The 13,245-nt window shown below is 39.8% G+C and overlaps 1 protein-coding gene across 33 annotated transcripts in view; it reads right to left on the reverse strand.

Annotated features, from left to right (window-relative positions):
• Window positions 1-2,320: 2,320 nt before the first annotated feature.
• The window catches only part of TNIK (TRAF2 and NCK interacting kinase), a 383,771-nt gene continuing 372,846 nt past the window's right edge, over window positions 2,321-13,245 (reverse strand). For 26 of the 33 annotated variants that reach the window (XM_070583121.1, XM_070583113.1, XM_070583127.1 and 23 more), the window contains 5 exons: window positions 12,071-12,171; window positions 9,478-9,627; window positions 7,549-7,708; window positions 7,164-7,303; window positions 2,321-4,972 (listed from right to left, as the gene is read on the reverse strand). In XM_070583121.1, coding sequence (XP_070439222.1) covers window positions 4,889-4,972; window positions 7,164-7,303; window positions 7,549-7,708; window positions 9,478-9,627; window positions 12,071-12,171 — 635 coding nt within the window. In that variant the 3' untranslated portion in view covers window positions 2,321-4,888. The remainder of the gene's footprint in view (window positions 4,973-7,163; window positions 7,304-7,548; window positions 7,709-9,477; window positions 9,628-12,070; window positions 12,172-13,245) is intronic. The other 7 variants (XM_070583128.1, XM_070583126.1, XM_070583122.1 and 4 more) reach the window with 2 other exon arrangements.

The following is a 13,245-nucleotide window of genomic DNA, read 5'->3' on the forward strand; positions in this document are numbered from 1 at the left end:
GCTGGAAATGAAAACTCACCTTTCCACCAGCATTTGCTCAGCCTCAACAGTACAGTGCAACTCGGTGCTGATAAAAATAAACCATCAAAACCAAACCCTATCACGCAAGGAGTGGAGTTAGTTTGAAGATGTCTACACAAAGCCAAATCTGGAAACTTTGGAACATTTCTAACTATATTTTCTAGTCTTCCTCTAAATGTTTGGCATCATGGACACAGAGTCCAAGATTTTGATCTAGATTTAAAATATCTCAAAACTTATCCAGGGACTTTTGTTTTAAAAATGCTTTTATGAGGATTTTTATTTTGGAGTATTCTGTCTCTTTCTGGAATGGTAGGCCTAGAAGGACATGTAAAGTTCAAAGCAGAGAGTTATGGTCTCCTATTGTTTAATGCTGTGCAGATTTTTGACTATTCTAATTTCCTATGGAAAAATTCCCTGAACAATGATACAGTATGGAAATCAAACAACATTAGAATATGTTTAGTAGAAATGTACAAATGGTCAGTTTTGAACTTGCAAATTCTCAGGAGGTTTTCTTCTTTGCTGGGACTTCTGAAGAGATCAGTTTATACTCATTTTGAGACCCATGAATGAACAGCCCACTCGAGGCTTCCTGATACTGCTATACTGGTCAAGGTCAAAATATAGTGGCATTTATGAGAAATATTGGCAGGTAAATGAAATCGAATTTGGACTTTTGGATTTTATGTTGTAATTATGTAGTCTCAGGGGAGGTCTGTTTTGGGTTTGTTTGTTATACATCGTTAGATTTGGTTAGGTTTAAATTTTTGAGGAATGAAAAGTCACAAGGAACTAACAAGTCACAGAAACTGTTGAGATGGTCAGGACACAGTATCAGAGGGGATTTGGGAATATCGGGTGCAATTCATTCAGAATTGTCATCAGCGTGTTGTGGATATTCTCCTGTTTTCCTCCAGTAGATTACAAAAGTTTGCTCAGTAGTTGTATCTTCTGTCTTAAAAATAATGTAGCACATCTTTTAAAGCAATCGGCACAAACGCAAGTGACGCTTGTTCAAGCAGACTTTCAAAGACAGCACACACTGTTAACACAGAGAGCTCTTCCACATTTCAAGAATACAGTGACGGGAAGTGCAACACATAATAGTAGGGGAAATATGTATATTTTTTAACTTCATGGAATGTGAGGTCAGACTTCAGCGGCTTCCTTGTCTGGCAATGGACAAAACCAAAATAGCTCTGGCCTGAATTTCACATCTTTTTCTAACCTAATGCACGGAAGGGACCAGAGACACCAATTATCAATGAGTCACAAGAGCAGACAGAAAACTGTTAGTAGGTCTTGACAACCAGGAATCAGGATGTTTTGTAAAGATGTGTACTTGATGCAAAGTATGTAAGGAGTATATCTTAGAAAGCTAACACCTGTCAATGTGTTAGAAAAATGGCGTCCCTGTCCAAGTGGCCTTGTGGGATTTCATCAGTACCTTAATCCACACTGCTGCAATAGCACTAGGGCTTCTTGAAGCATTGTTTAAAAGTCTTCAAGAAAAATGAGATCTATTTAAATAGACATTAGACTTTGTGTGGAACTTAGTGCAAGATGTCTTTATTTATATTGTGTGCAACGACAATGGTCTGAATACAACTGGCATAGGGAGGACACTCATCATTTGAAGGGATCTTATAGGTCATCTGTTCCTACCTCCCACTGGATGCAGGAATCCTTGCTCCAATGTTCTGGACTGGCACCTAGGAATGATGGTCACCTACCAGACCGTGGACTTAAACTATGGTGTGGGCAGACCCACCCAGTGGATTTTACTGCATGATTATCAATTCACAGCAGCAAGGACTGAAAAGATCTAGTGAAACTTACTTAGGGGGAGGGCTCAGTTTCTCTTTGTAGGAAAATAAAGATAAAATGAGCCAGTTCTAGAAACAATATCTCCTACAGGAAGAACTAAAACTAAAAACTGAAACTAATCAGTTTCAAAAACTAGTTTTAAAACTAAAGAAACTTTTATTAGGATGGATGAAAAGCACAAACCTCCACCTGCCAAAAAAAAGAAAAAAAAAAGAACTACGGAAACCAAAAAGTTGGGAATTGTTACGAGCTACAAGAACAGCATTCTGAAATATTTTGCATGACCTAGACCTCAGAATGTCAGGGCTAGGGCTTGTTCTGATGGAGGAAAATATATTTTTGAAGATAAAAGCTTCAAAGAATTCTTTAGATATCTTTTAAGGAGCACAGATTTGTGGGGGGCCCTTTTAAATTTGGTTTTGCTTTGTACTCAGTGTAAAATATCTGTACAAAAATATAAAGTCATGGCTTGATGTTTAACGTCTGTGTTTTATTGTTGTTGGCACCAGAAAAGCTCATGTTCTATGTTATGTCACTGTACATACTGTAAACAAGACTGCATTAATAGTTTTATGAGTTTTTGTTTCAATGAATCTAGATTTTAAAAAATACATTCACAAACTACCTTATGTTTAAACACAATGATTCCCTTTTATTTCTTAACTGTACCCAAAATCCCACAATAAAAAAATCATTTAAAGCTGTGTGTTTCAAACTTATCACTTAGAAATAAAAACAAAACAAAACATAAAAACAAAGATCAATTTGCAACATAATTTAAAGAAGCTTCTGGTTTAAAATACCACAGCAGCAATATAAAGAGCTGGTGGCAATCACATTTGGGGATGAGTCTCAATTCAATATATTTTGTCCATGTCAGTATTCAATTACAGTAGTTGATAAATTCAATCCCAAAAGTTATTGTGGAATTTGTCGCATGGAACTTGTGAAGATAGTATTGTTCAGCAGCAGAACTACAGCAGTAAAAATGAGAACGAGAGAATTTCATTGCTTTTGAGAGCTAAAGGGACCATGATGAGGACATCTTGGTGATCGCCTGAAGATAATCCTCAATTCCATTCCTGTGTGTTACCAGCTTAAAATAAATGCAAATGACAATCACTTTTACAGGAGGGGCATAATCATCTACTTCAGAAACTAGAATGCTTCCCCTTCCCTTCTCCCCCTTGCCCAAACCACCAGATTCAAATAGCTCCATTTTCCTAATGTGTGTTTCGTTCTCATTAATAGTACATCAGCTGCTTATGTATTTAAGCAAAATTAGTAGGATGGTAGGGTTTTTTTTGATCTTTCCTGTAATTGTTTTCTTCAGAAATAAGCCACATTAGTTTTTGTTGTTGTTGGATTCTTTTTTCAATTTTTCAAGAAGAACAATTTGGTCAACTACTGTTTTTTTTTTCTTTTTTTTTTTAAATATTAAATACTCCTGAGATTGCCAGTTGAGCTCTCTATATGTCTCCTGGAGATAACACTGCTGTGATGAACAGTGAAACAAAAACAAACAAAACGAGGTAGGTTAAAACAGGAAGCGCAACACAGATACTGTTTTGCAACACCTCGATACCACAGGCGGCCATGCTTGTAGCTTTGGAAAAAAAATCCAGACAGTCACGTAGAAGTTCAAATCATCCGAGTAAGAGTTTATAAGGACACAAGTCAACCTGAAGTAAATACATACATATCTCTGCACAAATGTTGTTTACCGTATGTTGGGTAATTTAGAGGAAGGTAAAATGATTAGGGTCTTGGAATTTTGGCCAAAGCCTTGCTTTCGAGTTCTATAAAATCTGAACCAATGATGCCTGCTGTGTTTCAGGCAGGCATAGTAGTCTAGGTCCCTTCTCTCACCAACCCAGAGAGAACACAGGCAGCTCAGAAACATTTATTATTTTTTTTCAGTCACAGTTTTCATCTTGAGAAAGTGGCACCTTCAGGAGAAAGCTGGGAATGATCAGAGCCTGGATGTCCTTCACTCCCCAACTCCCAGAAAGAACTCAACAGTCTCACTCCTAATGAAGTCCGAACCGAGTGACCTCTCAGCTGGGAGGCTTTGAGCATTTAAAAAAAGAATGTGTACATATCTGTGTTTTAGCTTGTTTCCCAGAAGCTCTTTCTGTCTGACCCCATCTGTCATCCCATCTTTTGCCCTGATCTGTTGCATCATAGCTGAGGGAAAGTTGTGTTATGGAGTCCCTCAACTGCGAGAGCCAACTCAACTCAATGGGACTACTCTCCCATTCAACACACTCCGTTCTGTGCAGGGCCATATAAATAGGGCCTGTCAGACTCACAAAAATGGTAGTTGATTTTATTAGTCTAAGGCTAGTAGTTTAGCCATTTAAAATCTATTTTCCCAAAGAGGGGAAAACTAGTATTTTTCTTCTCTTTTAAAAATCCATTAGCCAGTTGCTATCAAAAAGCAACCTTTTGGGTTGGTGAAGGCAAAAGAGTTCTAAAATTACCCCACGATGCAGTTATGGCCTTCAGGGTAAGGAGATAAGGTACATTTATTGTGCTGTCTCTCACCGTTTGAAATTGGAAACTGTACAACATATTGTAAACTTAAAGCGAGCAGGCAGACAGAATTAAAAACAGACTCATTTTCTCCATATGCATTCTCTCCCCATTCTTACAAAGTAAGGGGGTAAAGAAAAAAGGTAAAAAACTAAAACAAAACAAAACTCAAAATCCACCATAACACAGCTTAATCATAAGAGCACACAATATTTGTTGCTATCCCTAACTCCGAAGGGCACATGGTCCATCTTTGTCCACAGACAACGCAGCATTCTTGGGATCTCCTGGAAATTCCTGCCACCTTTTTCTCTCCTTCTCAACCAGGCTGCAATATTGAAAGATGGACTGTATTGGGACGGGTGGAGGGAGAGGAAAAGGGGAAAGTGGTATGTTCAACCAAGCCTTCTGATTCTGCCTCTAGACTGGCATAAGTCCACATGAGTTATGTTCTTTTAAATTAGAAATAACGCCATGAAGATAAGTGCCAAGTGCTCTTCTGTTACCAGTTCATCATGGAATTTCTGTTGAGGGTCATGAAAAACACTTGGCTACTTCCTCCAGATCGCACGGATGCAAAAAATACCTGTTTGAAATTAAAAAGAAGTTAGTTCAACTGCATGGTTTCTTTCCCTCTTTTCTTCAATTGTCCATCCTTTTTCTCTCACATGTCCTATCCTTGCCATGTGTCAGCTCTTAAGACTCAATGGCTGGTGTTTATAAAGTGCCTTTTAATACAGTGCATCCTCTGTAAACACTCCTGCCTTTATTACTATGATTGTTACTATTACTTATGTGGTATCAGCCTTCAGGGACATGGAAGGGGCTATATGTTGATTTGCAACATCCCTTTGGGTGCTCACATTTTAGAAGGGAGTTTTGTGCTAGGATAATGTGCTGGATTTCTGGCCTAACACACAGGTCCTTTGTTAATTTCTGAAAAGCCACAGAGGCTCCCCTCTCTCCCTCATAATGACAAGAGGGCAGCGTTTGGGATTGAAGAGAATCCTTTCAAATTCCAAGAGCCAAGGGGGAATTTTGGGCCTACTGACTACTATACAACTTCAGTTCTCATTTTAAAATTAAAAAAAAAAATGGTTGTGGTCAGATTAATGCCTATTCACTTTGGCATTTCAAGAGTTAATGCTTGGATTCTATACTGATGCAGGCATATCCTAGGCCAAAGGAGATAATGGCATTAATAAGCAGAACCACGATCCATTAGGTCTGGGTCTGTTAAACCATTTTATTAAACTGAGAGAAGTGAGCAAGATTTGGGTTATTGCTTGCTTGAGAAGAATGTCAATGAACCACTGCCCTAGGAAAGTAATATCCTGGGCTGTGGCCTAGCCCTTAAGTCAGCCAACACCAAACTTTGGTTCAAGGCATTTACTTTTGTCACTAGTATAAAGTCTCTGCTACTTCACTTCCAAAACTTCTTCAGAAGAATGCTGTCTCTCCCAACAACTTCTTAGGAAGTTCTGTGGAAATTTATGTCATTCAGCTAATGCTACATATGTAAGTAAAGCTACTATTAGGATCAGTGAATCAAATGGGGAAGCACAGAGGACCCATGGAAACACAATGAGGGAAAGAAAGGGCCGCTCTTCTCTCCAAGTTGTGTGCCCCCTGGGCTTTAAACCTTGGGGCCCAAGATACTGGTGTGGTCCCAGTCTGCTCCTGAGGGTGTGGGCATAGCTTGGAACAGGCTTGCTGAGGTGGGTCTTCAATGAACTGGAGTGGGGGTCAATGCCAAGATCACTCCTAGTCTTATGATCCCCAGAGACTAGGTGAGGGCTGGAGTTTTACTAGGACTTAGGTCTGTTTCCTGGCATACTCTGGGTAAGGCCCTGGAATCATCCTTGCCACCCCAGCTGTTGTCCACCCAGAGCACACTAGGTTGGCCAGGGTTGAATCTAATCTAGACTTATATCTCCAGGATTGGACTAAGACCAGACTGGCTTCTGGGGAGCCAGGTGGACCAAGAGATGTACTTCTGTTCAACTCATCACATTCTTTTGTATAGGTGTTTATGTCTGCTGTTTGGGGTCAGCATTTCTAAGTTGGACATAGTCACAAAGGATGAATTCACAAATGCAGTACAGCTTAGCTACTGAAAACTCTGGGCTAGTCTACAAGGAGGGCAAGGGAGCAGCAGCACTGCTGGCGAACACCCTTCTGAGGCGACTGATCATGCCAGACGGACGCCGCCAATTTCACTGGAAAACAGTCCCCCTTTGACACTGCAGAAGAAACATGGCTGGAATGGCATAGGGCATGGCACTAGTTGAGTTTGCGACTGTGCATTCCTTAAGGAATGGGTGACGTTTTTTAAAAGTTTATATTTCTACATGTCAAATGTTTTACATTTAAAGGTGCATTATAATGTGATGGGTTAGGTCCTGAAAGTGACTTTGTGAAAAGTCTCAAAGTGGAGTATAAAGTTGACCCACTGTGAGATGATTAATGATGGGCCAACTTTTCTAAGTGCTTAGGAGAATTTGGGGTGTCTGCTGAGTCATCATAAGGCCTGCAGGCCGCCAAAGTTACTAAGAGTTTACAATAAATTTTTAGATGTTTCTATGTCTTTTTTGATATGTGAATAATATATTTTGAGGGTTCACATGAATCAAACCAAATAATGCCATTTCAAGATACTATTGATTATTTTAACATAGATGTGATTTGAATCAGTAGAAAGGAAAAATGAAGGTTTCACAGGTACCTGGTGGTCTCTTAAAATGCAAACACTAATGCAAATGTTGAAACGGATTTACCTTATCATTTCTTTCACATAGAAACTTTAACCTTTGAGCTCGCTTATGCATAAATACTCCATCCAAATGTCCTGTTTCCACTGACCGGATCTCAATAGCTTTCTCGCCCCAGCCCATTATCTGATTGGAATGAATGTAGGCTGTCAAAAGGAATTTCCAAAACTGCATTAAAAACATTAGATGGGCAATAACTCATAGCATCTGTTCACATCTTAACCACAAAAATGACAAACGACTTGAGATAAACAGACAAAGCAAGTCTTACAAGTGTTATTCACAGACTTTTTTTTTTTTTTGTGGAATCAAATGGTTGTTTCACATTTCTTGACTTTCGTTTCATTTGGGGGGTGTAACTGCTGAAGGAGATAAGGAATGGTTAACCTACCCACAGACGTGGGCATTTCTCCCCATTGGAGCACCACATCCTTAGTTATCCGGCCGTAGGTGTTTACATACACCCCCTCATCCTCATAGCAAACAAGCATTTCCATTCCATCTGTTTTAGGCAAGATGACAATGGCATGAGGAGTGATATTGCCCTGAATCTAGAAGACAAAGAAAGACCAGACATTATTCTTTTAAAAATAAGAAGGCATCTTTACTATTAGTCTCTAGGAATTGCAAAAAGAGGTGGTTTTTTTTCCTTCCTATTTTCACTTTAGAGACTGACTTTTTCTTTTGCTTAATTTAACCACCAACCTGTCAAATACAAACTTAAGCACTAGGTCGAGAATCCAGTTTACCTATTCCTAAAAACAACAACTATAACTATGGAGCATCTCCTATGTGCCTAGCACTGGGCCCTTTTCATACATAATTTCCAGTCCTTAGAACAGGTCCCCACAGTGGATATCTTTGTGGATGAGGCAACTGTGTCTCAGAAGGGTTGTGTAACTTGACCAAAGCTGCACTAGTGTTTTTTGGTAGAATTGGGATTTGAGCACATGTCTTGTGAGCGCTGAAAATCGCATGTTTTCCATCTACTTCAAAAAAAGACAAGGAGAATGCAAACCAGCTGAATCTGATAGAGAGAGCCTAAGTGGGGCCAAAATGGACTCTTATCAAATAGGCTATGAGCATATAACACAGATTGTTTAGCTGGGTGCCAAAATAACAGAATAATCTAAATTAATGCCTTGTTTAGAAAAAAAATTAAAATTACCACTCATTAAAAAAATACTATGGGAATAAGTGTAAATTGGCTTGTTCTAGGAACAGAGATGTGGTGCAGCTGTGCTCCCCTGGTTGTGAATGTCGCGGCAGTCCACTAGGTGCTTGCTGGATAGGATGAGAGGATCAAGGATGATCACAGTGATGCCCCAGTCACCTCATGGAGAAAACGAGCTGGGAGTCCTGTGTGCACATACACACCCGGGTGAAAAGCTGCAATGCAGCAATGAATGATGTGTGTGAGAGAGAGAGGACGTGCGTCATGAACTAAAACAACTGTTTTCAGTTGTTGTGCTTCTTCGGAGGGAAGTCTTTAAACTCTCAAAATACCAATCAGCAACAGATTATGCCTCAGACTTTCTTGATAAATAGTTTCCATTGAATGTTAGCCTTGGGATTACATACAGGAAACATAATTTACACTGCACCAATCCTACTAAGTGAAACCACGTGCAGTATTTCCCTTTAAAAGGCATGTTTTAGGCAATGTGTCAGTATAGTAATATTAATACTACAATACGCAGGGCCCTGTGCCAAGTACTTAATGCTGATGATAACCCTAAGGGATAGATCCTTTAATCCCCATCTTACAGATGTGAAAGCTGAGGGTTGGAGAGGCTACCTCATGTGTCCATTATAGCAAAGCAAATATACGCTAGAGCCAGGGTATGCGCTCCACTGTTTTTGATTCTACCACACGGCACTCCCTCAAGTTGAAGAGAGGATCAAAAATAGTAGAAAAAGGACCATTGGCTTTCTCCCACATCAGATGAACCAATCTCCCTTCAAAAACTGAAAATAGGAACTCATCTATTTCACTCGTGCTTAAAAAACAGCATTTATGCCCTTGAAGGAAAAACATCATATGTATTTTAATCTAAAGTCCAGTGAGACAACATATCCAATAAATGGCAAATAACTGCTATTATGTGTTACCCAGTTTTAAGCAGTCATAAAAATTAGTTAAGTTTACATGTTTTATTTCTAAAAAGCATTGTCTATTTAGTGAAAGCCAAAAGTCCATCTACTTTACTGATTAGTAAAAGTTAGCATGACTTCCATTAGAAATGTACAAAAGCAAAATCTCTTTGTATGTTCAGATTGTTGTACAAAGAGCCTTGACAGTCTGCTTCCAGGAACTTACATGAGATGGTATGTAGATATCATAAGAGTTTCCTGAATCAACATCAATTACATGGAAACCAGTGTGTGAACCAAAAATAACCTTTAATCTTTGACCTTCTTCTACTGTGAGATCAACAAGCAGTGGCTTGTGCTGGAGATCTGCAAAAGACTTTAAAAATCACCCCATGAGTGTCCGCATCATTCAGAGAGGTTATCTTAATTTTTCCCTTTAGCTATTGCCTGATGGAAGTTAATGTCTGGCTTTCTTAAACTGAAAAGCTAGGAAATTTCTCTTTCAAGGTTAGGTCTATTCATGTTCTGGTTCTAGAAGGAAGGGTCTAGTATCCATTTGTGCCCCTTTCTCCACCCCTTGTCCTCCAGGACAGAGAAGTTGGTTTACAGTTGTCAATTTTGACAGTGTCATCATATATTAAAAACTTGCTACCTGGTGCTGCTGTTCTTTCCTGTTTATTTCTGGCCTTTTCCCTCAGAAGAGGGTCTAGTCACCTCTCTGGCCCCTCTCCTTCCCATGTGACATGCATGTCTGTCACCTTTTCAGAGACAGCCTGGGTGGGCAGTCGGGCCAGCTGCCTGTTCAGAATTAATGGGCATGCTCTGATTCTGATTTTCCTTCAGTGAGTGAGCAGGCATAAGACAGGCACTTTCTCTAAACTTAATGTTGAGATCTGAGACTTGGGTTTGGGCAATAGAGACGGAGGGTAGGGGTGGAACATCTCAAGACTCATGACTTACATGAGCTAGCTGGGTTTAACTAGAGAGGAAGAAAAGAGAGCTCCAGCCGAGTTTATCAAGGTTTTCTGTGTTTGAATCTGGGGCCTAGCTGTCAAGTGTTCCTCTGTGTTTCTCTGCCATTATTTAATCCACACTCTACCTTTATTGGGCCTTGAAGTTTAGGAGAGAATTTGTGAAACCACAAATGCCTCGGCTATAATGCCACTGCCACCAAACAGATCCCTCCCTCCTCATCTTTTGCTAACATCAGTCTCAGAGTATGGGAGGCTCTAGCCTCCTATCCTTGTCCTATGGGAGGGCTTGAACACCTGCCAACTTGTCTTTCCTGTTCAAGTCCTTGCCTTTGCTCTTCCTCCTTTCCAGGCTGGTCGTGGTCTGCTGAACAAAGCATTTTGCACTCTCTCATGCACTTTGGCTAGTAAACTGATGGCGGTAACTTCAGAACTGGAATGGGGATGGAATCTTGATTGAAAAGCTTTTGTGGAGAGAGATTTTGGCAGAACAGCAGCACCACTTTAGCTTTTAGGAGTCATCCCTTAAGTGTTATTACTAACCTAATGCATTCCAAAAGTTTCTCTCCATAAAAGTGGGGGTTATGGAGGGGAGCCCATTTCCATTGATGAATCTATCTTCCTGAACACATCACAAATGAGCCTCTTGAGCTAAGGGAACAAGATAGAAGTGGGGTGACTCCGCCCTGAAGAGAGCCTCATAATGTTCCCAAGGCAGCTTCTGCCCTCACATGGCATGTGTGGCAAGAAAGAATATATACAAGGTCAAGGGAGATAAGAGTCACCAAGGTGGGGAGACAAAGCGAGGGCCAAGGAGATATAAACAAAGAGAGAGACACAGGCAGAAGGAGAGAGTGAACAGAGGACAAATTCACATTGGTTATGATAGACTATGCAGCTCTGAAAACATTGGAGTGCCTGCAAGTACTGGTCCTTCTGGCATTCTGGGGTCAGCTGTCATGAGCGGGGATCAACGGGACCAGCATATCCCCATCCTACTTCTGTTGAATCTCATAAGTGATCAATCCAACTATGGTGGGTACAGACTCAGACAAGGTCAAATATGAAAAAGTGATCAAAACTGAAGAATGCAGAGAAACTAGGCCATTTCCGTATGTGACTCCATTCAGTATTCATTTCAGAGACGTGAATAGCATTGGAGATATATGAGCATCAAGTGAGTTTTGGGGACTTTACCCCATAAAGCTTAGGAGGATTACAAGATTTAGAGACTCAGTTCCACCTTCAGATTCAGTACTGCTGCTGGTCTGCCTTTTTCAGACAAAAAAAAGTGCCCTAGTTAGGTAGCTGAATAATGAATCTCATTGCCTAATATCACAATTAATGCTTTGCTTGCAAACCATTCCATACTAAATGCCACTTGGAGATGATGATTCATAGACCTGAAACAAAGGAGAGTGTACCCAAATTTTAATTTGACTCATTTAATAGCATTTACCACTACTTAGTCTTTACTTTTAGAATAATAAATCTAAGAGTTCCTAAACCATTTTTCTTGGTTTGTTTTGTGAGGAAGATTGTTGCTGAGCTAACATCTGTACCAGTCTTCCTCTATTTTACGTGGGATGCCGCCACAGTGCGGCTTGACGAGCGGTGCTAGGTCCATGCTGGGGATCTAAATCCATGAATCCCGGGCTACTGAAGTGGAGTGCATGAACTTAACCACTATACCACCGAGTTGGCCCTGAGTTCCTACACTTTTAAAAGAGGTTTATTATATAGAGGAAAGTTGGCACTAGTCTATGTGCAAGACAGACCACTTTGTTAACCGGTGGGAACCTAAAATAAAAAAACAAGCCCTTTTTAGGTAACCACATGCCTGCTTACCTTAAATGCCATGAACTTATGATATGGTTTAGGAGCCCAAGCATATATCTCCACAGCATTCTTTAAGGCAATCACCAAGAATTTGATCCTTTCATATTTAACTGTAATAGAAAAATTATGAATTAAAAAGGTAAATCATTTATTCAAGTTTTTGTATTAATAAATGTGTATGCCACAATATGTAAATATATATATAAAGCCATAATTGAAGGCGATGCTCTTGGTGTGGGCTTTTCTCACAGATACAGATTTAACTTCCTTTAGTGTACTTGGTCTGCAGAATACTTCAGGCCTTTTGCTACATATTGAAGGCTGTTTTCTTCATCTAAAGATGTAACTGGCTTAGGACTGTCTTTAACCACTAGGTCTAGATGAGAATTATGCATTGCAGTAAAAATCTGTGTACTATCCTTCATGTTTCCTTGCCTGGCTTTTATCTTTGCTCACATGTAAGTAGCTGAGGGCTGGTACGGCAAGATAGTAGAAAAATGAGCAAATGGGTAGAGACATAAAGGCTGTCATTTGCTTATTATTCAAATTTAAATTCCAACTATTCGGAATTTATAGGGGATTAGTGCCTTTATAAGAGACCCCAGAGAGATCTCTTTCCTTTTCTGCTATGTGAGGTTGCAGCAAAAAGACAGCTGTCTATGAACCAGGCAGTGGGCCCTCACCAGACACTGAATCTGCCAGCACCTTGACCTTGTACTTAGCCTCCAGAACTGTGAGAAATAAGCTCCTGTCGTTTATAAGCCACCCAATCTGTGATATTCTGTTATAGCGGCCCGAACAGACTAAGACAGTACACCTGGCAGTCATTTTCTTTATAAAATATCTGAACAAACAGAATATTCTGTGTCCTAAAGAAACTGGACAGGCCAGGATAACCGACCAAACTCTTACTCTCTGAGCTCTTTCTATAGCATGCCCCTCTGTTTACACATTCTGTGTTTAATATACTTTCAATTACTTCTTCAGCAATTTATTTCTGTATTTCTAAATAACATGCTAATAATGTTAGTTTTTAATTTTTTTCAGTTGTAGCCATTATCTACTGATTTTGCAGTATGGAAAGGATTTAGTCTCTATAACCCTCTCCTCTGTCTGGTTCTCTCTCTCAAACATACCATTTCTTCCTCCCTCATACCTCCTATATAGCTAGATTTTAATTTTTG

This window comes from Equus przewalskii, chromosome 18 (genome assembly GCF_037783145.1).
Source record: "Equus przewalskii isolate Varuska chromosome 18, EquPr2, whole genome shotgun sequence".
Taxonomy (NCBI): Eukaryota; Metazoa; Chordata; class Mammalia; order Perissodactyla; family Equidae; genus Equus; species Equus przewalskii.